Source organism: Manacus candei, unplaced genomic scaffold, assembly GCF_025592945.1.
Source record: "Manacus candei isolate 608988 ecotype Guabito, Panama unplaced genomic scaffold, ASM2559294v1 h1tg000028l, whole genome shotgun sequence".
Taxonomy (NCBI): domain Eukaryota; kingdom Metazoa; phylum Chordata; class Aves; order Passeriformes; family Pipridae; genus Manacus; species Manacus candei.
Window position 1 is genome coordinate 10,777,020 of NW_026138076.1, and position 24,424 is coordinate 10,801,443.

Sequence of the window (24,424 nt, forward strand, 5' to 3'; positions counted from 1 at the left end):
TCAGCACTTGAGTGTAAGAAAAAAACCACCACAAGGACCTGTAATTAGCATAAACAGCAAATTTCCTCTGTTTGGGATAGAGTTTTGGGCCTGCAGCTCACGGGAATATCTGAGGGGAGGGCACACAAACAGCTGGATTTGAAACCCCATGGAAGTCGAGATGCCCTTCAAGAGAGCATGACAGCAACATTGCAGGCACTGCCCTATCCTCGCTGCGGGTGGCCCTTGCCTCTGCCAACAATTATGACCTTGGCAGAGCCTGCCTGCAACAATCTGCAGATTAAGTACAACAATCTTTTCTTCATTGGCCATTGGGTTTGCTCTGAGTGACAAGCCTGGATAAAGGAGGCACCCAAAAAAACCCCAACCCAACCCAACCATCCCTCAAGACCTACATAGTCTGCAGAAGATAGCAAGGGCTTAGCACTCACTGGGGGCTGAATGTGCACTCCTCCTCCAGCTGCCAGTGCCAGAGGATGGTGGTGGGCGGTGGGACAGCGTAGACAGTGCAGGTGAGCGCCTGCGTCGAGCCGTACTTGTAGGAGTCAACAGAGGCCATCAGCGCGTTCTCACCAATCTGGGGGGGGACTGGAGGACAGAGCAGCAGGTTACACCTCCTGCTAATTACTCCCCAATATGCATGCATTAGACCCATGGTGAATAATTCACACTATGACCCACATCCAAGTGCAACACAGAGCATCTCCAAGGACATATTGGGAAGCAGTAAACCTGCCCAACACTGAGGATCAGGACCTCAACATGCAATACTTAGGATCTCTTATAAAATCTCCCTTCATTACCCCATGGTTAAAAATGCAGTCCCTGGACTCTCATCACCATGCTCAACCATTAAATGTATATTATTCCCCAGGTCTGATCCCACTGCATGTAGCCTCACTGCCTTTTTCAAGACCTGCTGTCTTCAAAGCATAGGCTGCTTCCTGGGGAGCAGAAAGGAGGAGGTAGAGGAGGAGGAGGAAGGTTGTACAGGGCAGGATAGAAGAGGAGCGATAGCCTGTGTGAGGCAGGAAGGATGGGTGAGGCAGGACTGGGCCAGGATGGAGCAGGGTGGAGGAGGACTCCACCAGCACAACCAGCAAGAAGGGCAGGAAAAGAGCAGGACACAGAGGCAAAGAATAATATACAGGAAAAAAAAACTCAAACCAAAACAAAACATACAAAGTATCATCCCAACACCAATACCAGGAATCTGCAGCCCCTTGCCTGGCACATCCTCGAGCCGGGAGAGATGGGCCACCTCTGCCCTCCCAGGGCCGAGGTTCAAGTGCTGTTCTTTGGCACTTAAATCTTCACAGCTATGGGATGAATTTAAGCCTAGGGATGGTAGTATACCACATCCACACGTGAAAGAGAGTTGCCTCTTTTGTATTCCACTTACCATTCACTAGCAGGGCAAACGTGTGTCTTTTCTGCATCTTGTTAACAGGGTTTGTAAGGACGACTGTGTAATTCCCAGCATCCCTTTCAGTTGCTGCAGTGATCACTAACGTGTATCCAAGTTTAACTGTATGATTTGCATTGATGGCTTTTCCATTTTTATACCTGAAGAAAATACAGAGTGCTTTGAATATTTAAAGACTTACTTTAACTAAGAATAGCTCAGTTTCTCAAACACATTATATGCCAGTTCTTACCATTTAGCCTCTGGTGAAGGATATCCTTTAAACTTTACAGGAATTTTGACTGTGTCACCTAGCCTTGTCTCAATCACATTCTCCATTCTCTCCAGATGAATAAAAGGACTTTCTGGAGACAAAAAAAAAATAAAAAAGAATTAAACTAGATGGTCTTTCCACATGGACAGAAGTGTAAGTGCTTTCCATTTGGGTTAGCACTTAACAGGAGATGACAAATAGAAGCTAGTGACAAGACGTCACTGGTAAAGCACAGTTGGCTCCAAACTGGGCTCTGAAAAGATGCCACTGTGAAAACCTAGTCCTTTCCTTCACACAGAGGAACAGACCAGTTCCCCCATCAAGAAGCTCTGGAAAGCAGAGACAAGACTCAGCTCTCAGCTATGTCAGCTGTCAGACCTAGTGTCAGACCTGTATACACATATACAGATATATCATAAAACTCTCTTACTATACTCATCCCAGGAAATCAGAGTATTCAAAACTACAGTGTGATAAAGTTAAATACTTTCAGCCTCTTTTCAAGTATGTATTTGAACCACAGCAGTCACAGACAATTTTGAAATTATTTACATTACTTGGCATAATTCTGTGAAATTCCATTCAGACTAAGACAGTGATTAGCCTTTCGACTCAATTACCCTTTTGACTATGATTTAGGATGGTACAGACTTAGTATCTGCTACACTCAGTATAGCACACAATCTCATTCTGGCTCCTGAAGAGAAACAAAGAACTCAGGAGAAAATTCAGTATATCTTGAACCACTGTGCCTATAATAATTTTGGAAGTTTTTTATTTTTTTTTTAAAAGGGCCATTAATATTCTGGCCCCGGAATCAGAACCTCCAGAAAACAAGTCTCCTCCAAAATATAAACCTCTTTGTCCGACTCAGTGATTAAATATGAGCCATTCTCTTGCTGGCAATTTTTTTTTCTAGAAGAAAGCCTATGGAGCTGCTGGTGCCGTGCCCAACAGGGGCTTGAGAAAAGGCTGTAGGATGTGGCCTCGTACTTATCTATGCACTTAGCCAAAGTTGTTTCCTTTGCATCATTTCCGTATGACCAAAACTCCATTTGATTCATCTATTCATAATGTAAAAGCTGTAAGTTTTATTTTCCTAGCTTCATTCATGCTGACCCAGACTCTTGTCTTGCAGAGCCACCAAAATCTAGTTTAAGGTCACCAACAGTGAGAACAGGCAGCCCTTATGCAAAGCCACCTACACAAATTCAGCTTTACAGGAACTTAAGAAGGTCAACACTGAAGAAGATCAGAGTCTTACATCAGTTTATTTTACTGCCCACTTTTCAATGGGATTCTATGTTACTTTCAGTAACATACAGCATCCTTTAAAACCTTATTAGCTAAGCTTGTGGTATAAAAATAATCCCATAGCAGTTGCAAGATAAAATACTGTAGCTGTAGTTTGGTTCATTTCGGTCATTAGATTCATCACCCAAATGCCTTCTGCATCCCAGTAATTAATCCTGAATCTGAAACAACAAACAAAACTGAAGATGTCATACCATGGATAATGAAGTCACTGCTGTTTTTCATGTTCATACGACCACTGGATGCTGCGCAAGTGTATCGACCTTTGTCGCCTAAGGAGACACTGTCAATGGTAAGGGTGCTTACAAACTTCTTTATTTCTCCTGCAGTGGTTTTTACATCCCTAATAGTGGCACGTTTTTCCTGTAATAGATAAAAGACAGAGGTGTTTGGAAATGTCATTGTTATTCCTTCTGCCACCTTGTATACACCAGCAATTTCTTTGTGTATTATCATCTGCTTTGTCAACATTTTAAAGGGGAAGTGACATTATGTCTAAATCAAATTTCGTTGTGATGTGGGCACCTCTAAGTTATTATGACTTTACCTTGATGGAAGGGTAGTCCCATTTAAAATCAATTCCTACATTCAGCTCTGTCCTTACAGTACAATTGAGAACAAGTTTTTCTCCCACTGCCAGCTCTACTTGGGAGTGGGGGTTCATCGTCAGGTCATAAATTCGGTATCCTAGAGGCAGAAAAAGGCACACAAAAAACATGGGGGTAAGAAGAGGGTTCTTTATGGTACTCAGCACCAAATTCATCAAAACTCCCACTGAAACCCCAGCTACAAAAAAGCCCCTCAATGCCCCAGTGCATCATGATGATGGGTGTAAAAAAGAGCCTGAAGAAAAGGGATGCGCCCACCCTGAGCATTTCTCAGCTGAGAGCCCGTCGGACAGCAACACAACAGGATGTATACACTTGGCCAGAGCCCCACCAGTGCTGGGAGCAGGCGGGGAACTGTGACACACACAGTTCCTCTGCTTTAGACACATTCTTCTTATCCTTGTAAGACCTAAAACTAAAGGAGATATATACCCATCCCCCGCAGTAAGCAGGAACTTTATATAAAATAACAGTTGGGCATTCACAAAATTATCTAAAATTTACTTTGTACAATAAAATATTTAAAATATTTCAAAACAGAATATTCTAAATGCAGAAATTGTACAGATATTCTGAATTTGGTCCAGGTTAGAGTGGGGACTTGTGAATTTGTTAGAGAAGTAAGCACCTGCCGCACAGAGTAAAGAGGGGTGGGCTGCCATGCCTTCCTGACAAGGCAGGCAAGACTGCCTTGGTGCCATTTGGACACTTGAAATGGTCACTGTGTCCTCAGCTAATAGAGAAATAGCTGTTGAGTTTCAGCTCAGGTTTAAGCCTCCACAGAATCATTGTGTTATTTCTAGGTTTTGATGAGCAACTGACAAAATATACCAGGAGAGCACAAACCCCTGTGAGAGTTGGGACACAGGTCTTTAAGGAGACAAGACAGCCTAGCCCTTAGTGCGACCTTCAGATCCCCCCTTCCCTTGGTACTCCCTCAGAGCAATTTCTTTCCATCTGCTGCTGATGGATGCTTGCCTCCAGCTCCCTTCAACTATGAGTTACATCCTGGATAACTGATTTTAGGAAACAGGCTTGCATTGTCAGAAAAAAAAAAAACACCCAAACCATTAAAATCCCTGACATCTATGTAAAATACTAAAAATAGAAGCACTTTTCCCAACAATCAACCAGAAAGAACACAATACATTGCATTTAAAAGAAAAGTAATATATATCTCAACATCCATTTTGCATTAGCTGCATTGTCAGTATTGAATAATCTAGTGTCCAAGTGGATGTAATTGGTTCAGTATGCTGTAGTAAGAAAAAGAACATTGACTACAGAGAAATAAAAACTTTGGCTTACCTACAACTGCGACTATGTATATCACAGACTGGTAGCTTTCATCATCTATTTTAGCTTCACAGAAGACCATGCCTGCGTAGTTGATTAAGTGACTGGGTATAGTGAAGCCTTTTTTATTATTCCACGAAATGGATTTACCATCAGGAACAAATATCTTTTCTGGATATTTCTGTTTGAAATGTTGATAAAATACATAGTCAGATTTCACAAATCAAACAACCTTGAATTTTCACCTGCAATATTTTCCATAACGGCGGGGTCCCCCTTTTAACATCCTAGCTCAGGTAATCGGTACGCACTTTGAGAGCACAGGGCCATAGACAAGTACAGCTACAGCACTCATCTTGTAACCACAGGCTGTAAAATTCCCAAGGATGGAAAGAAGTTTTTATGAAATGTATTTATACTTCAAGCAATGTATTTATGCCACAGTGATTTCAACTAACTTTTGAAAAAATAACAAGCTTTTTCCTTACCGCATGTAGAGATACATTGAGATTTGATACAGTTCCAAGGCACGGCACTACCACAGTTTTATTCTTAGTGATGTACACAATGCCAAGCTGATCACTAACTGAAGTCACAAATGGTGATCTGTAATCTAGAAGAATATTCAATTGATAAATGGATTTATTTGTCACATGATTATGGAGGAAACTTTTCCAGTTTTGTTCTTTCCTTGTGCATTTTTTCTCAAATCAGTTTATGTGATGAAACACTGAAGTAATGAGACTAAATGAGGAGTACATATTTGATAGATACCCCACCCCCCAGATTTAGAATATCGTTATTCTCAAAATGGTTATCAGCAGCAGTGCACACTTTGGAAAATGGCTTCCTGCCACTGCAGTCCTTTTGCCAACAAAAAACTGATTTACCCTAGCATGACTTTCCTTGCATAAGTATTACAGGAAATATCAGTTAAAAGTAGTGACATGTTACATTGGCTCCCCTGATGGCAGCATCCTTTTCAAAGTCAGACAAAAAAAAATTACCTTCATGATATAAAACAAGGCAACTCATGTACATAATAACCTCTCATTTCTCAAAATGGTAATTTTAAGTTAACAATAAAAAGAAAACAGGACACATATGGAAATGAGGGTGAAGCCATCAGTGCAAAAAAGGCAGATGCCTCAGTGAATGCATGTACTGAAGCTGACTCCAGTATAACTGGAGGCTTTTCAGTGTCTGTGACACTCAGCTGCGTTGCTGCCAACAAAACTGAGTTTGAAAACTGAGCTCTTACAGCCTAAATAGATTTTACCACCACAGTCAGCAAATGTATGGAAGTTTATGTTTTGAGGTTTGGGTGGGTTTTTGAGGCTTTTTAATGGTATCAGTACAAACTGAAATGGGATTGGATCTGCCAGTTTTAACAAATGTAGAATCTCTGTAATCCTCTCTCATTTGAAACTCCTGCTCAGGTCAGTAATAGCTCTGCATTCATGAGGACAGGCTCAGAGCTCAGTGGAGATATGTATGCTAAATTCTGGGTGAGGGAGAATAGCAGACCATGTACTGCATATGGCAGGTCAGTTCAAAATTATAGGTACAAAGGCTTTTGTGTTGAGGGCAACTAGCATATTGACATTTAATTACTCAACATGAAAACAAGGAAAAAGTTTCACAGAATCAAAAATTCTAGGATTAATAAATTCTAGCATCAAAACTGTTTTGAGACACTTGATATCCACTTTTTCTCTTGAAGCTAGGGAAAGAGACACCTGAGAGCTGTGTAAGCACTTACCTTGAACATAAACATAAATGGTTGTAGCTGCCTGATTGTCCCTGTAAAGGCATCTGTAGTCCCCTGTGTCATTGCCAATGACTTTGAGAAGAGTAAGTGTCTTGCAGTAGGGGCCATCACTGCAGTCTGTCACAGAGATACGCTTCTCAGCACTGCTCTGGTTGTTTGGCCAGGACCACTCCAGTGGTCTCTGACCGCTGGGAAAGCAAATGTTAGAGGAGCATACGTATGTGATAAGTGCCAGTACTGATGTCTGGGTGGTGAACTCCAGCCCCACTAGTCGCTATGGAGAGGAACAGACTTCACCCCATCACGCAGAGCATCAAGCCACGTAGAATACATTCACATACTCGACCTATTGTTAATAGCTATAAGGAAGCTTCTGAAAATTTGCATTCTGATGAATCTAATTGACAAAGCATCCAAAAGAGAGCATCGAGAGCATGGCTCACCAGCGGGCTCCACAAGGACCCAGCTGATGCTTCCTCCTCCCAGCTCCCCTGCACTCCCCAGCTCTCTCTTGCTGCAACCCTCAGACAATTTCTAAAGCCTGTCAGGGAAAAGTGAGGCAGGGGCACAAAAGGAATGGGGAGAAACAGGAGTAATGACAGGGAAGAGATCACATCATCTGTGATCCTGCACAAAAACTCTCTACATAAATTACCAATCATCAAAATCATGTTAAATAGATTTGTCCTTACCTGCAAGTAATATTTAGTGTGTCATTTGCGGTTATTGTGAGGACATCTTTTTGGATGTTAAGGGTTGGCTGATCCAGAGAAATAAATAAACCTGCAAAAACATGTATGAAACCCATTAAATAAACCCAATAAACAAAGTAAATGGTACTCAATCAGAAAAGTATTATATCTAGGAATATGCTGCATGTTTTAAGTGGACACTTTCACATCAGCTACTTAGCAGTGAAGGGTAAATAACGACTTTTCACACATCCCAAAAAGTTCAAAAACTCTGTCATAACAGGAAGCAAAGGCAGATGGTCAGGAGTTAGCTGGAGAGCACTACAATTCAGCCAGCCAGGGTGGAGTTCCTGTTTTCTTGCATTGCCAACTTCAAGGTCTAACAGGAGGATGTGGGACATTGAAACTAAGTGAACCTTCATCTGATGATCTCACTCCCCTGGGGATTACCAACTTTTCTTATAATAAATTGAATATACTTTAGTCCTTTGAGACTGTTGATCAATGAATTATGTGAAGAAACTATTTTAAAGTTTGTCACAAATTCGAGATCCCATGATCTTCTAAAGTTATTTCTTTCCTCCTAAGCAGTTAGGCAAAAATCTATTACTACCAGACTATCAGCACAAGGGCTTGCATCGCACACACCCAGAGGCACTGGCGCTTGTGAGAGCTGTGATCTGGGTGGTAGTGCTTGCACTGAGGCACCAGCCCAGCCTCTGGAACATCTGGGAGTCCCACAAGGAGAGCCTTTCAGTCCGCCCTGGCTGCTCCCATCACCAGGGCAAGCCGGCAGCCCCAACTGGGACAGCTCGATCGGCTACAACGGGCAGAGAACGCGCGGCCAGACCGCGACCTGCCTACTTCGCTAGCATTTCCCCGTGCTTTAATCACTTGAACTCCGAGCAGGTTCTTCGCTGATGACGGGTTTCCCGCGTTTGGCTTCAGGGACATTTCGCTCTCGGAAACAAGTGATGCTGAAGCCAAGCGAGTAGGACACTATGCCATGGCAGGCAGTCCTCTCCGGCGAGCCAGTACCAGCCGGCCGGACAGGAGAGACCAAGAGGACAGTACAGGAGAGGTCGGCAAGCCCGCAGCCAGGGACGTCCCGTCCCACCCGGGGCTCGCACTGCCTCATCCGCTCAACCAGCCCTGACAACCCCATGGGAAACCCGCACCCACGCCGCTCTCGGCACCCGCTCGTCTCCCCGATCCCACTCCTCGGGGTCCCGTGGGGCTGCCGGACCCCAGCGGCTGCCCGACACACGGGACCGCGGGGCTCCCCGAGGGCTTACCGGGAGCCAGGCACAGCAGGACCGCCAGCAGCCGCGCCGCACCGAGCTCCATCCCGCGGCCGCCGGGGCTGCGAGGCGCAAAGCGAACCCTCTGCCCGACGGCAGCCGAGCCGAGCCGAGCCGAGCCGAGCCAAACTACTCCGCTCCGCTCGCCCCGCACGGCTCGGGGGATGCGGGACCCCGGGGAGCGGCACCGCCCCTCTTGTGCCCGGGGCGGGGCCCGGGAAGAGGCCCCGCCCACCCCACCGTGGCCCCGCCCCCTCGGTCCTCACGGCGCATCCCGCCGGGGATGCCCTGGTTCGGAGGGGCCCCGGGAGCTTTCCCTCCTCCCTGTTCGGCGGCAGGAGAGCCTCAGCACTGAAATTCAGGGTCGCCTGGTGCTTCGTCGTGCGTTTTTGGAGTTTGTTAAAATCCCCTCAATAGAAAAGATCCCCAGTGCCAGCCCCATGGGGCACTGTCGGTGGGACACGGTCATCTTCCTGCTGGCAGCGACTTCAACCCACCGGGTTTGTCAGACGGTGTCAGTGCTGAGTCCGCAAAATGGGAGTCTTCTAATCATGTAGCATGTACCCATCACCCTAACTGGCCACATCTCAGTTGATGGGATCCAACAACTGCCTGCAAAAGTCACCCTTCCCACCCCCCAGCACATCCTGCTTTCTGTGGGATGCTCCCCATGTCAGTATCCATTCCCATCTCATACCAAATGTTGGCTTTGTTTTACTAAAATGAGCCCCCCCAACTGGAACCATACCTTTTTATCAAAATTACTAACCAGTGACTGTTACAGAGAAGTTTGTGGGATTGTCCTTCAGGAAAAATAAACACATGGTTATTAATTCATTATCCATACACATAACTGTAAAGCCTCTGGGAGAAATAAATACATCTGCAAAGAGAGATGCATAGCTAAAAAGGTAGACAATCAGGTAAATAGAAACACACAGCTGCATACATAACTATGTACACGTATACATATATGTATTTTTATATGCTACCTTTTCCTCTTTCCCTGGAAATCTGCATAGGAGCTTGTCCCCAGATGACTAAGTTAATGAAGCAGTGATTTTATTTTGCATGCAATGCAATTCCAGCTGTTTTACCGTACTGGTGGTTGAGTGTAATTTCCTTTGAAATTACACCCTTGTTGCTCACAGAAAGATATAGGGAGTGGGAGAAGCCAAGTTTTTCCCAGGGATCCAATAAAATCCATGGAAAGTCAAAGAAGACTCGTGATTCAAGAGGCAAGTCAACACTATGCAAATAAAATGTGCACTTGTTATTCTTATGAGTTCCTAAACCAGAATATTGGCAGCCTTCATTAATATCCCCACATCCACTGTACTACAAGTCAGGTCATTGGTATTTCTAAGTGATTTTGGGAACTCTGGCAATGAGTTCAACAACTGACCTTTGCTGAGACTAGGCTGCACATCGGGTTTCTGTGCTAATTACAAATACCTAGTGAGAACCAAGGGTACCTACTGCTAAAAAAGCCAGTTTTGGTAACTATTTGTGATGATGCTGGTTTCGTTGGGTTTGACTACAAAGAGAAAAAAATTTGATAGGGGATGGATGACCTGCAAGAACCGTTTGCCTCAAATGCAGTTGAGCTAGTGAATAAAGAAAATGAAATTATAGGGGTAAGTTGAAAACAATTTACATGAAATTATTAAGGATCTATAGAACACAGTAAAATCACTGGTAGCTCACTTTAGTGTCTTCTGCATTCCTATGTGAGTTTCCAAAATGCAACTGTAGAAAATATGTCACTATATTGGTTTTAACAAGTGTCTTCTGAAATTTAGCCAGATGATGTGCTGCTAGAACTTGCTGCAATACCACTTGGGCTGTTTTCATGCACATTAATTGCTATTAAGTGAGTGTTTTGAAGGGAGGTGGCTGGTTTCATTGTTGAAAATTATTTTGGTGCCTGAGCGTTATGGGAGCAAATACCCACTGTTTGCCCTAAGCGTATCTAAGCCAAGATAGATGAATGCTAGACTTCCCCAGGCCCTTTGGCACTTGCCATGTACCCTGCCTCCTTCTGCCCTGCAGTGTCCTGAGGAAGGGAATTAAAGGAGGGAGGCTGACCGCTCAAACACACAAACCTCTTGGCTGGTCAGTGCACACACCGAACTGAGCAGCAGGTAGCAAGGAGTTTTGATGTTGTAACTGTTGGGCATCCACAGGGAACTGCATATTTCAGAAGCACAAAGTGTTTTTAACTCACTGAGTGATCCCGGTGAGATTTCAGAATTTACACCATGTTTCCTAAGTGGGACACAATGCTCCAGTGCTTTGCCTGGCTGTCAGTAAATCTTATTAACTAGAATAATGCTGCAGGAACTGCTGCTTCACTGTAGTACCAGGGACATGGCCAATAAGAAAAAAAACTTCTTTACACTCCAGATACTTGAGTGGGGCCCTGAACCTGTAAACATTTAAGCACAAGAATAACTTTACTCTGGAGTGTCATTCAACAGATGTAGGGTTTTTCATCTGATTCAAATTACTTACATACGTGGTGTTGGTGAGACTAATCCTCTCATAAGATCAAATAAAAACTAGAACCAAGAATCATGGAAAATGGTAGGTGTCTGGGTAAGTGAGAGCTAGAAAAGATGTGAGGTGACTACACCAACACAGGATGTACGATGTCATATGTACTTTGCTACACTGATTTTCCTATTTTGAACTTCGATGAGTCTTTCTCAAGTGGATTGTCACTGGAAGATGCTGTGGGAAACCTCTGAGAGAAAAATCAACCTGAGCACAGAAGAAAGACAGTTACCTAAAATCCAAGTGAAAGATTCATGTTAATTTACGGCTACTGTGATAGCTACAGGATACAGATGTCTGGTTACAAAACCAAAACTCCAGTGATTCAAGGGATGACAGCTTTCTTATCCAGCCTTTTAGGCTGTGATCTCCACCCGGGCATTTTTGTTATCCTTTAGACTTGTAGAATATCTAGTATAGCCCATTTTGCACCAGAGACTATTAGTGCTGAACCATGGGGAGCTAATGAGAGAAGCTAATCATATTAATGTAATTCAGTTAGTACAGGATGGGATTTCCTCCCTCCCCAGAGACAGTTTAAATCTGAAAACAGTATGCAATGGCTTCTAAATCTACCCTAGCCTCTGTCTCAGCATCCTCACCTGCCTTGAGTAACAGGAAAACCCGTCAAGACTTTTAAAATCTGGTGTACTTCAGTAAAGTGTTCCTGCCTTGGCCAGACAGCGCCAGTGAAAAAATAGAAGGAGCTCCACAAAAGTTCAGTCCTCCTGCCACACTGAGCAGATCTCAGCCTGGCATGAGACTGGACATGGAGACTTGCAGGAGAGCTAGTAGCCAACAGACAGAATGAAATCAGACCCTATGCATCACTCCATGTTTTGTCAGATTGACTCCCTGTTCACACAGCATCTCCCAGACCCCCTCAGAAAGCAGCTTCCATTCTGAAACAAGTATGTTCCCAGTCCCTGGGCTTATCCTCCTCCTTCCCTGCAGCCTCTTTCTGCTGCAGCCTGCATGCAGGGGAAGCTCTGTGTCCATGAAGGGTCCCTGGGAATGGTCTGTACAATGGGAGGGAGCATGAAGCCTTGGCCAAACAGGGCCAATGAGATTTTGTTTGTGTATCTGCTCCTCTGGTCACCAAAAGCTCATTAAAAATAAGACACCGAGAAGCAGCAGAGAAACCGGACAAGCCCCCTCCCCTCTCCTCCCTGACCTCTCACGGCTAAGACTCTCTGGCCCCATCAGGGCCTCCCAGGCAGCTGAGGAGTCCAGCTAGAGGCCAGAGCAACTGCAGCCACAGCAGCGGCCAAGACGCCTTTTGTTTGATAAATTGCTGAAATTAATTATTCAAATTATTCAAACCTGGGGGGAGATAAGGGCTGACCCTGGGAACACTGATTATGTGCTTTCTTGCTCATGTAGCTTGATAAGTTTGCAAGTGGTCAACATGCCATGCAGAATACATATGGAATGTGGCACCCCAGAGCTGTACCTGCTCCTGGTCATACCTCTGTGCTATAGCTGGGACTACAAGCACCTCAGCGTCTAAGGCAAGGGTGGATGCTGCCTTCAGTTCTGTCTACATTGCAGACCGCCCCATTGCAGCAGCCTGCACCCTTGGCCTTAGTGTGGATTTCCTCAGGCACACATCACCGGCACACTGATAAACCTTGCTGAGGCAGACAAGGAAGCACATTCAAGATGTTGCTTCAAGAAAATGAGATGGCATGCATTTAACATTGCATGCCATCATTTTTCACGTAAATGACATGCAAAATCAGAAATAAATTTACCATAACACATACTTCATGTATAGACCCCAGAAAACATGCTGGTTTGCAAGTGATACTACAAAGGACAAAATCTAACCTTCCAGCTAGAAATCAAATAATAACTATCTCAAGTGAGAAGAGGAATGGAAGTAGGAAGAAGGCGGCACAAACTCACCCATTTTCAGAGAGAGTTGCCTAAAGGTCGAGATCTGAATGACTCTATTTTAAGAATATGCCAAAAATGTTGCGACCTTTGCTGGAATCTAGGGACACGTGCCTTGTATTTGGCTATGCCCATCTATAAACAGGAGGTGTGAATTTGGCGTGCATGGACATCCCAAAAGCAGCTTTATTGTAGCTTGGCTGGATGCTGATGGTAACAAAACTGGAGGAGTAGGTTCATTGCTGTCAAGCTCCAGACTACCCTAATGTGCCTTGAATATGTCTCTCCAATCCTAGGCATGTAATTATGGTTGGAGGCATGTGGAATTTTAGGGACACACCTTTGAAAAATTCAACATCTTTCACTGTTTGTTTGCTTGTCCCCATCACGACCTAAAACTGCATAACTGATATGCCAGGACAACAGGGTCCTACTCACCCTCCACTCAAGGAGTTGTTCCTTTTTTTCCCTTCCAAGCTGGTTTTCCCCACCAAACCTTTGTGGGGCAAGGGCTTTGTGGAGAAGAGACAAATGCTTTAGTTGTTTATGTGGCTGAAGTCTCTGGAAATTTCTCTGCCACTTGCAGCAGGAAGCAGCTCTGAAGCATCACTTTCTGAGCAGGAAGCAGAGGGTAATTCAGTGTCTGGGCGTTGGATCAGTTAGGCTAATGGATGGGCAACTGGTGACAGGGAGAGGCCACATAGTTTTGCACAGAAGTAAGTCACATGCCCCATTTTTTTTTCCTGTTTTTTTGTTTTGCTTTGCTTTGCTTTACGATTTGTTTTTCTTTTCCCCCCTTGTTTTTTCTTTTTCTTTTATGGGGCTCAAAGTTGAAAGTCTGTGAAAAAAGTCTCCAAACCCAGGTTGACAAAACTTCTGGAGAAGGATAAAATCCTTTATTCTACATTTCACTGGTGCAGCATGCTTTCACTGCATCCCCTCCCATGAAGCTACTTGCACCTCACAAGAGTACCCTCACCTCCATGCTGCAGGAGTGGAAAGCAGCATCCTTAGACACTTTGTCCAGATGGATGTGTTTTTATGCAAATTCCCTTAATATTCATTAAAGCTGAAAAAAGGCACAAGCATCACACTATTCACAAAGAGAGTCCTGGGGAATGACCTGGATTCTGGACCTTGCAACTGCAAATTCTGAAGGATTTTGTTCAATGTGGAACAGCACCATCAGGAAACCTGAAATTGCCATCTGCTACAGTGTGGTGTCTAAGGCTTTCTCCAGACCTGAAGCCAGGCCTCCCACAGCTGAATTTACGTGGTGGTGGAAGTCTAAATGCTTGGGAAACAGACTGCCAAAGGTATATGTTACTAGTTTGTTATGAAATAAAAAAAAAATTATGAATGTATCTTACAGGGAGCCAGCATATCCAACATATTCTTACAAGTCATCATTGTGTCAGGAGTAGAAGCAATGCAACACAGCTCCCAGGGGGTTTGTGTGTCCAATATCACATAAGGAAAAATCTCCAGATGAAGGGTTTGTTGTTTGTCACACGTTTCTGCAATAGAGGTGCCTCAGTGTCTGCTAAGGATTTTATCATGTTGAAGCCTTTCACTGGTGTGCAGTCTAATGAGATGTCTCTCCTACATCTTACCACTTCTTAAACGAAATATTGATGAACCGAATATCTTAGAGATATTTAAGCACTGTCATGTTTGCTTGAAACTGACAGAAGAGTTAAAAAATTATGAGTCAAGTAGATAGAAAAAATAAACAGACACGCATGATTAGGTAAGTCCTATTTCCCTAGGGAACCAGGCTTAAAATTTACAGGTCACACCAACTGGAAAAAACTGCCAGCACTTCATGGAACAGGATTAGAAGTTGAAACTGGAGGCAACTCAAAGGAGAGCAAATTGCTGTCAGAAATTGTGAAAACCCAGCCTACAAGGAAAAGCTGAAAGTTTTGAGACTGTTCAATCTAGAAGAAGAGACCAGGCAGACAGGTGTGATAACAGCCTTCCAGCGGGGAAAGGCTGGAGTCCCTGACCTATTATCGTTATAGCCACCAAGGGTAAGAGAGGAAATAATTTTCTGGACAGGAGATTTATCTCAGATAATGGGGAAGATTTTCTGACTTCCAGGGCAGTTAAGCACTGAATAATGTTGTCTGTGCAGTCTCGAACTGACATCAATTGCAGTGTTTAAGATCAGGTCTATCAGATCTTTGTCAGGGACGAAATTTAATTCTGGTTAACACTAGAAGTAGTATTAGAGGGTCTTCTCAGGTTTATTCAAGTCGCATGTATTCATAATTTATAGAAATACAGTTTGTGGTTCCCTGTTCTTTAATAGGACAGCCCAAAAATGAAGCACTTCTTTATTGAGTCAGATGTAACACTTCATCCAGCCTACAATAACATTTCAATATTTCTTTTCAACTAGAAGAACTAATATGATCAGAGGGAGCTGATACCTCTTCTATATCTTTTTTTGGAAGGCTTGAAGTGACTGGATTTGTTGTCATTTTTTATGTGTTCAGCAACAAAACTGAGAAAACAAACAAACAAACAAACAAGCATCCAATCTTCAAACCATTAGCCACATCTCCCTAGTTCCATCTAGAAATTCCTGGGAGAGACCTCTTGGCATAACTTGATGAGGACTTCTAAAATGTATCAGTAGTTGCCAAAGTACAAATAACGTTTTATAATGATGGTTCAAAATTGTATCAAGCAACTTTCCCAAATCAGTGCCAATGGCACACAGCGTGTGACTTCTTTCTTTCTCAACTAACTCTTGCCAGTCCATTTAAACAGCATTTGGGGAAACTTCCAAACTGGTTCCTCCCAGGTAATTAATTTTCTTCACAAACATTTTCACAGCCAGGATAACTGAATAGTACCTGAATTGTCTTACGGGACACAATGTAGGGGCATAAGAACATAAAGAACTTTAAGATCCATAAAAGGCACAGCAAGGGCTCCCACAGACACAGGAGAGATCTTTCTTCCATTCTTCTAAAGACTTCTAGTACAGCTGGCTCTCAGAGTCCCTGTGAAGAACTATTTTTATCTCAGCAGTGAGCAAGCTTTGTTTTAAGTATGATATGGTCAAAATTTATTTGCACAGCAGATATCTTAGGTGTGATTAAACCCTTTAAAGTTGTAATACAGAAGTTGATTTTTAACACCTTTTTTTACAAAATGTAAAAGTTCATCACAACTAATAATGTATTTGCTTCTTAATATTTTCTTTGTTTTATTTTGTACCCATTTTTATGAGATATTTGCCATCATTTGTTCCAAAAAAAAAAGAACTAGTCCACTCAGGGCAAATTCAGCTTCTGTTCAGACTTCCCTTTCAGGACACAAATTAATCAGGTTTGAAAAGGAACAGGGATAATATCACGGCTTCTTTGCTGATCAAATTCCTCTGTTTACAGGGGTACAAATCAACTTTCAACAGTCTGGAGAAGCAGACTACCTCAATCCTCACATCAGATTCTTCACCCCAAAGCCAGAAACCCTAACCCAAAACTCTGGTTGCTATATATTTTGCCTTTGTGAACAAGGTGACTGACTGATTACACCTTTTTTTTAATCACATGACTATTTTCTCATATATCTCATTCAAGAAGAAACATCATAGCAAGTGTCAATCCACCTTCCCATTGTTTTCTGCTGTGGCTGTTGCTAAATGAATCCTCTGAACACTTAATAGCTGATGTGTGGCAATGTGGGAACCAGAAGAAAAGTATCAACAGGAAAGGCAAGGAAGTGACCAGGCACTGACTGTATTCTTCGCTGAGTTTGTCTCACCAAAGGTTGTCATCAAAGGTTAAAAAATACATTCCACACTGTTTTCTGGAGAGGGATGCCTGAACAAGCCATGTGCAAAATTCACAGAATTATCACTAAGGCCAAAAGGAAATATTAGGACATATAGTCTGACCTTTGAAAACCGCAGGCAGCAAAAGGAGCCCACTGGGACATGATGCTTCATTACAGAAGTGCAAATTCTACTACAAGAGAAGAGGAATATTTATGAGCAGTTTGAGCCTCACTGAAGTTAGAGCCAGACAGTTAATAGCAGATGAAGGGATCAGAGCCCGTGCATTATCCAGGAAGATTTTAGGATCATATGTAGTAGCAACCTTAGCACTGTGTTGAGATTATTCTAAAAAGACTAGCAGTAACTGTACACTCATATATATGGGGCTATAATATATACATTTATAAACACACATATATATCTGTACTTTGTGAGAGGTCAGGAACATTCCTGGAATTCTACTAGTATAGCATTTATTAACTACACAGTAAATATAGCTGATAAGCATTTTGAAATTATTTCATTTCACTCAATTGCTGATTCAGTGCTTACAAGTAATACATTACCATTAACACCCTTTCAGTTGTGGGAGTAACCAAGGTGACCCTTACTTGTTACACTCCTGTCCAGATTCAAAGGGAGCTGATTAAGTCTAACAATGCCAAAGAAACTATAAGGAAAGCACAGACCCTTGGGAGGGGCTGGAGGGTTTCCTAGAGAATCATCCAGCATGTGAGGAAGTAGTCCAGGAAAGAGTCCAGTTCTGTTCCTTTCCATCGCTGGCATCACATTTTCCAGGCAAGCCCTGGGTACAGACCACCACAGACCGGGAAAACTGATACACAGGAGACCACGTGGTGGAGCACTGCCAGGCATTGCTTTCTCTGCAGAGGCTATAATTCCGTGGTAGCTTTTGCAGCTGATACCACCAGTGAAATGCTGGGCAACGGAGAAGGGGTGAGATGGGAATTGTGAGTCCAAGAATGACACGGTGCAAACTACGTGGGTGCAGTAGATAGGGATGCCAAGGCTCCAGGCTTAAATTAGTAGGAAGAACTTTCTCCTGAAACCACAACTACTGCCATTGGAAATGAGTGGAGCAAGCAACCATTTAGATGAAAAAGGTGAAAACTTTGTAGGATTGTCATGGACCCTAGATTATCTGGTTTTGGACTTTTGTCTATAAAATGCCACAGGATGTGAGTCAGCAGGAATTCTCCATAAGCCTGAAATTAGACCCTTTATTGCAGGAAGTACTGTGCCAGCACTGGAGTGTTAGCACCACACAACACACACCTCCTTATTCTTTGACATCTGCAGACTGTAGTGTGCCAAGAAAAAGGTAACTGAGCAGTTCAAGGAAGGAAGACATTGAGATCAGGGTCACTGATATCTGCCAACAAGACTTATTTTATTTCGGTCTTCGAAATACAGGAATATTTGATTTGTAAAGGGTGAGAATCTAAGCATAAAATTGCAATTTCTGAATTCTTAAAAATCACAATGGCTTTTTTAACCTAGAAAATGTAGCAACTAGTCAGCGAAGAACAAATCTGTCTAACATCCACAGATGTGTGAACAGTCACTATGTAGAATAAGCCTCTGTCTCCTCAATCTTTTCTCTTCAACTAATTTATAAAGTTATTTACTTTATTCACTGTGAATTTGCTATCCTCTTGTCATCATTTCAGTCACTAGATTTTTTTTTTTCATGTGAACCTCTGAAAATATTTTGATTGAAATAGTGCACAAATATCTCAGGCAAATCCAAGGTATGGATGTCAAAACATGCTAGGAGAATAACACACCTACTGGTATATAATAACATTATCTAGTTATTAAAGGAAGTGAGTGGGAAAATATGGGTATATGGTTTCTACCAAGTGGAGGGAAAAAAAAGAAGGACAGCTCCCGATTAAAAGCTGTTAAAGGACTTTGAATTCTGTTTCCCTTCCTTAATCCATTTGATCTATGAAGCATGGCCCCAGCTGGCCAGGAGAGCACAGATAAGTAGGCAGCTTTACCACACCCGCCTGGTGCAGTCAGCAAAAGTCACTTTCTGCAGCTTCCAGCCTTCCCCTTGGATATGCATGTCATCAGGAAAACTAAGCCCAGGCTCCCTACTTTCTCTTCCGCCCCTTTAGCTCCACATGTTTCCTGACCCTTGGCTCTTCTGCTGAGAGGGCTTGCCACCTGCACGCCGGCTCTGCTAGTACAACCACATCCTGTACCTTCCCCATGTCCAGGGTTCATTATTTTCATCGGCCCATATGATAACTGTGTGATGGGAATGTATTTGGGTTCAAACTACCCTTGTGAATGGAAAACAAATGAGTGTTTCCACTGCAGTGTGCAGCAGGGATAGCTGAGCAGTAAAAAAAAGAGCCAAAGACCATGTAGCATCGGGCACGTTGCCTCTTTGGGTAGGATGATGAATGCCTCATGGGGATGGGGACCTTGGCCTTTGCAAAATGGCACACAACGGTTACAGTGTGTGTTGAAAAGCAGAGCTCTGTTTCTCCAAATCCATCTGTCCTATTCTTTCAAGGGAGACGCTTCTGTGAGTGCCAGAAAAAAAAAGAAAAAAGCCATTTGCACAGTATTCCCAATCCCACTTTTTCCCCCTATTTTTTTCCTCTGGTAATTTTTCCTGGATAAGCATCTCTCCTTCTGAGATGCTGTTTCTTAGAAAACAGAAGAGAATAGCCACATCTGGAGGTGAGCAGGAGACATCATCAAGAAAATAATTTAATGGAGAAATAAACAAGCCTAAAAAGGCAGAGTCAGGAGGAGAAACGTATCTGTTCCCAAATGTTCAGGCATGGAAGAAAAAAAGTCTCTTCAGTCCAATTACAGTTCAACATCATCTTTTTCTTACCTTAATTGATCCAGCTCTTGAGATGGCTGCTGTCCTGGTGCTACAGCAAGTGAAATTACTGCCCACTTGCTGTTGTTCAGGCTATATCATTGAAGGACAGTGACTGAGCAGTGGAAATAGGTCCTCCCAGACGAGTGCCCTATGAATGCTGTGTTCCTCAAGAGAACAAGGCAGGCCAAGGAGCAGCACAACACTCTCTATTTGCACAGTGACTTCAGAAAGCCACAGAAGCCCAGAACATGTTAATGAGGGCTCCACCACAAAATCCTTCTTTGCCTAGAAATAGCTGCTAACTTCCATCCCTCTAACTCTATCACCACAGCACTTGGCCTAGGACTGCATCTCTCTCGATACTGACATTGTCTTCTGTGTACTCGTGGTTACACGTGGAAAAAATGAGTTTCATAAATGAAGCAACCAAACTCAGAAGGAATCCTAATTGAGCATCAAGAACATTTTCAAATCAAAGATCATTTGTGTGTCTTTTGGGCGAGATGGGAATGGAGAACTTCTAACCAAACCTCACTGCTCTGAGAAATCCTACTGTTCCCAGTCGGAACTCTTCCTTAGGCAGGACTGCAAGTGGTCTAATATATGCTGACTTGCAGTTTCCCCCATGCCCAGTTCAAACTGGAAAACAAACTAAATAGCTCAAATTCTTGGGAGAGATTTTTACACTTATGAGCTTTAGCCTGTTGTCATAAAGAAATTAACTGTGCCATCACATTGTTTGTCCATCTCTAAGTCCCACTCTCCTGGGCTTTTGAATTCCTTGACCAATTTTTCTTAAGGTTAAAAGAGGGTTAGAAATATCACAGTTAATTATGTCTGTGGGAATGGACACCTAGACAGAGAAGAGAGGCTCAGCTCACTATTCCTCTAGGCAACAGGTAGTGCTTCTGACAGCAGCCAGACAGCTAATGGGCATACACATATCAGCCTGCCAGTCAACCTCTTCCTAGCTCCTCACTGCTCACAGCACAGGTAAAGCTCCGGCCCAATGGGCATGGAAATATGCATGAGAGCTGGGGTCACACTGCAGGGACTGCTAAGAGGACACAAGTCCATGGGAAAATAAGCTCTGCTAGTTCAGCTGCTCAGAAACTAGATGTTTTAATGTATTACTATGTTCAAATGTACTTCAGGTGCCAAATGCCAAAGCACCTTGGATTTATTTATTGTACATAACAGACAAATGAAAGGCCAGAGCCTTCCACAAAGAAACCAGTGCTTCCAAAGGAAGTCTAGTTCTGACCTCTTGTGCATTGATGCAGACTGGAAAACTCTGCATGAACATCAGTCACTGGTTAATGCGAGTGTATCTAAAATGCCACTTGAAACTAACCCCCCAAAAGACACAGAAAAAATCCCCAACATTTCTGACAGGCTTATTCTGCTTTAAAATCCTTTTGACGGTAACCCAAATTCAGTAATCCTAATTTCTCTGAAGTCAATAATGACTTTGGCTCAGTGTGGTGAAAGAAGAAATGCAAAGTAGTTCTTCATCTGAAATATGATCTTCTGGTTGCAGTGTATAGATCCTCACACAGACACTTCCACCACCTAGTAAAAAGAATTTCACCCTTGAGCTGATGTCAGATCTATTTTCTTAAAAGCAGCAGTCAGTGTTACATGTGAGAAAGAACCTACGCAAAGAAGGACACCGACTTCCATCTATCAGGAAGTGTTTGTGCAGCCTATAGGAATCTGCTGGTTTTATAAAAAAAGACACAACTGCAAAAGTTGTGTACACAGGGCAGGAGCACATCTTTGGAATTCAGCTACAATTGATTTGAATGTATGGTAAGGTTATTTCCACTGGTAAATTAAATCTAGATTTCTTCAGTATGAACAGATTATATTTCACTCTTAATGGTTGGATTTCATCTAGTATCTACCTGAAGTCATTACTTTTATAAACTGTAGTAGAGAAAGACATAATCCTCCACTGTAAGTGTGGTGGGGCTTTTTATGCAGTAGGAACAGAGACATCATTTTCTTCCAAGTGAACATTAACACTCAGTGCTAGACAGTGAAGTTCTGATACATGGAAAAGCTTGTGTCAAATCTGGGAGGTGATATTTGGGGACAGCCTTAACCTGGAAGAGATTTACTTTGAGAGGTTACACGACACAACAGCAAATCAGGCTCCTCCACACTCTACCCATCACACTGAAGGGTTTGTACATTGTCCTCTTCCAGGGGTAAATGAAACTGCCCCTATGTTTAGCTCAGTGATCAACGTTAGTAATATCCATATGGTACTTTGGAAATGCAGTCATTATGCCTTGGAGGACTTGTAATGGACTGCATGAGGAAGAGCTTTCATTTGATGTCAGACTCCAGGAAAGGCTCTGCAAAACGAACTTTTATGAAGGCTGTAAACATCTAGGTTTGGTGAGTTTAGTGGTAGAAAAATGCTGTAGTTGTGAGAGAAGAGGTTATAGTGGGAAAATAACACAGTATCTGAAGAGTTAGACAACCTTCAGATTAGCTCTCACCTAATTGATATAGGTCTTACAGGCACAGAAATTTTTCCTGCTATGAAACACTTCTCAAAATTACAATTGTCAATCCAGAAGTCACAGTCTCTAAGTACGTAGGTTTTTCACAGGTTGTATTAGAGCCTGATAGTCCAGTGTTAGCAACCACAGTTTTGAGCTACCACTAACCAAAAAGAGCATAAACCCTAAGCCACCCATTTCTTGAATATGTGAGTTGATTACTGTGTTGTATAATAGACTACCATGGTGGACCAGAGGCCACTTTGTCTAATTTCTGAATCACAGTGGAGGAGAGAGATACAGAGCTGCTGAAGCAGCATCACTCTGGCTATGGAGGAAGCACAACATGCAGATAGAGTTTCCAGGTCCAACAGGGACCTCCAGACAAGCTCGGATGCTAGACTGAAGTGGTGGATCAATGGAAGTTCTTTAAAATCTTTGGATGGAGAGTCCACATAAATCCTGTTTAAGGTGAATATTTTCTTTTTGTGCCTCTGGTCCTTTGATGCACAAAGGATTTAAACAGCAGTGGTGTATTTATTTTACAACACATTCAGCATGTATACTTCTGAATGATAAGATGGTTTATCTGTAGTTTGCTTAATCTTTTCCTGTCATTCATGGAGATTAAGCACCATTTTCATTGTAAACATTCCCTCTGCTCCCCTCATGATTCCCTAAGGATACACCAGTTCAGATATCCCTTCAAATAATGAACAGGCAAGGACTAATAAATATTTCACACATAAAAGGAATCTTGTAGGAAAGGCTCTAATAGCCCCCTTTATTATGGGGGATATTTCCACTTGATTTTTACTTCTTGAATTCTTTCTTAAAACTCAGAGATAAACATGGATTTCCAGTGAAAGTGGCAAGCACACCCAGACCTAGATAAAATAAAATGATGGAAAATAAAATATCAGAAGCAGAGCTCTTATTTTGTATGCCCACCCCACTTCCTATAGGGCATTTTAAAGCAGGCGCTGCTCTATATAGTAAGCTCAGTGAAACTCACTATACATTTGCCCATAAACATCTGAAGCACATTGGGCTTTCAAGAGTCAAGATTAAGTAAGGGGAAAATGATAACATAATATATGGCGCAATTTCCATACTTATTAAATCTGAGTAAAAGTAAAAAGACTAAAATACAGGAAGGCTCATACAGTTTTCCCTTGGCGGTTTTTCAGTAAAAGTTGCCTGTCTATTCTAAATTTCCAGTCATCAGAGAATAATTAATTAGTAAGGCATAATTAATGTACGTTAAGACATAATAATGCAAATTAAAGAATCTCAAGGCTCAAAAGTGAAACTAGACTTACAGAAGGCATCAGGCTCTTAACAGACAATCCAATCCAGCACATTGTTTCATATAACAGTTACACCCATTTGGGGCTCAATTCTTTTGATGGTGAAACAAGCTGAAATCTTGCCTTTCATTTCAATGGTTCAGATAAATTCCTAATGCTCATTCCAGGCAGGAATCATGCAAGCTTTGGTATTTTTTTCACACATTTTTAAGTTATTGTTTCCTTAATTTTATCTACTGTCCAAGTACTTGCTTGGGCATAAATAAGTCCACAGATACCCAAAATTTTATGCATAGTCTCTTGTTTTAAAAGAAATGTAAATGGTTAATAAAACAGAGTAATGCTGGTTTTTCTTTGAAAAAAAAGTCTGATTTATGGGCTGGAGAAACTCATGGTGATTTCTGTCACCCATTTCTCAGAAGCTGCTGCTTTTGCTGTAGGACATCTTATCAACCTCTGTGACAGCTTTTGAATCCATGCGGTTTACAATCCAGCAAAATAAAATATCTCAGAATAAGTGCCTAGTTTGTGAAAAGATTATAAACTGCAAGGGTTCATTAAGGGCAATATCCTTTGGGACAGAAGAAGACTGAAGAGATAGGGAACTGGACACCTAAATCCATCACATCTACCCAGGTATGTATCCTGCTTCTGAGGTTTTCCACAACACAGACGTAGCTAGAGACCTTCCAGTCATGTGATACGTACATCCAGACAAACACCTCTAAAGGAAGACAACAATGGAGCATCACTGAACACAGAAGTGGTTTTGAAGCTCCCTCTTCCACTTTCTTATATGTTACTGATACCAAGTCATGCTCACCAT

The 24,424-nt window shown here is 42.6% G+C and overlaps 1 protein-coding gene across 1 annotated transcript in view; it reads right to left on the reverse strand.

Moving 5' to 3' along the window:
* The window catches only part of KDR (kinase insert domain receptor), a 33,192-nt gene extending 24,345 nt beyond the window's left edge, over positions 1–8,847 (reverse strand). The window contains exons 1-10 of the mRNA XM_051790370.1: positions 8,656–8,847; positions 7,361–7,451; positions 6,660–6,856; positions 5,386–5,510; positions 4,910–5,078; positions 3,541–3,680; positions 3,188–3,356; positions 1,659–1,770; positions 1,403–1,566; positions 432–588 (exon numbers count right to left, since the gene is read on the reverse strand). Of these exons, the coding sequence (XP_051646330.1) occupies positions 432–588; positions 1,403–1,566; positions 1,659–1,770; positions 3,188–3,356; positions 3,541–3,680; positions 4,910–5,078; positions 5,386–5,510; positions 6,660–6,856; positions 7,361–7,451; positions 8,656–8,707 (1,376 nt within the window). The 5' untranslated portion in view covers positions 8,708–8,847. The remainder of the gene's footprint in view (positions 1–431; positions 589–1,402; positions 1,567–1,658; positions 1,771–3,187; positions 3,357–3,540; positions 3,681–4,909; positions 5,079–5,385; positions 5,511–6,659; positions 6,857–7,360; positions 7,452–8,655) is intronic.
* Positions 8,848–24,424: the final 15,577 nt, after the last annotated feature.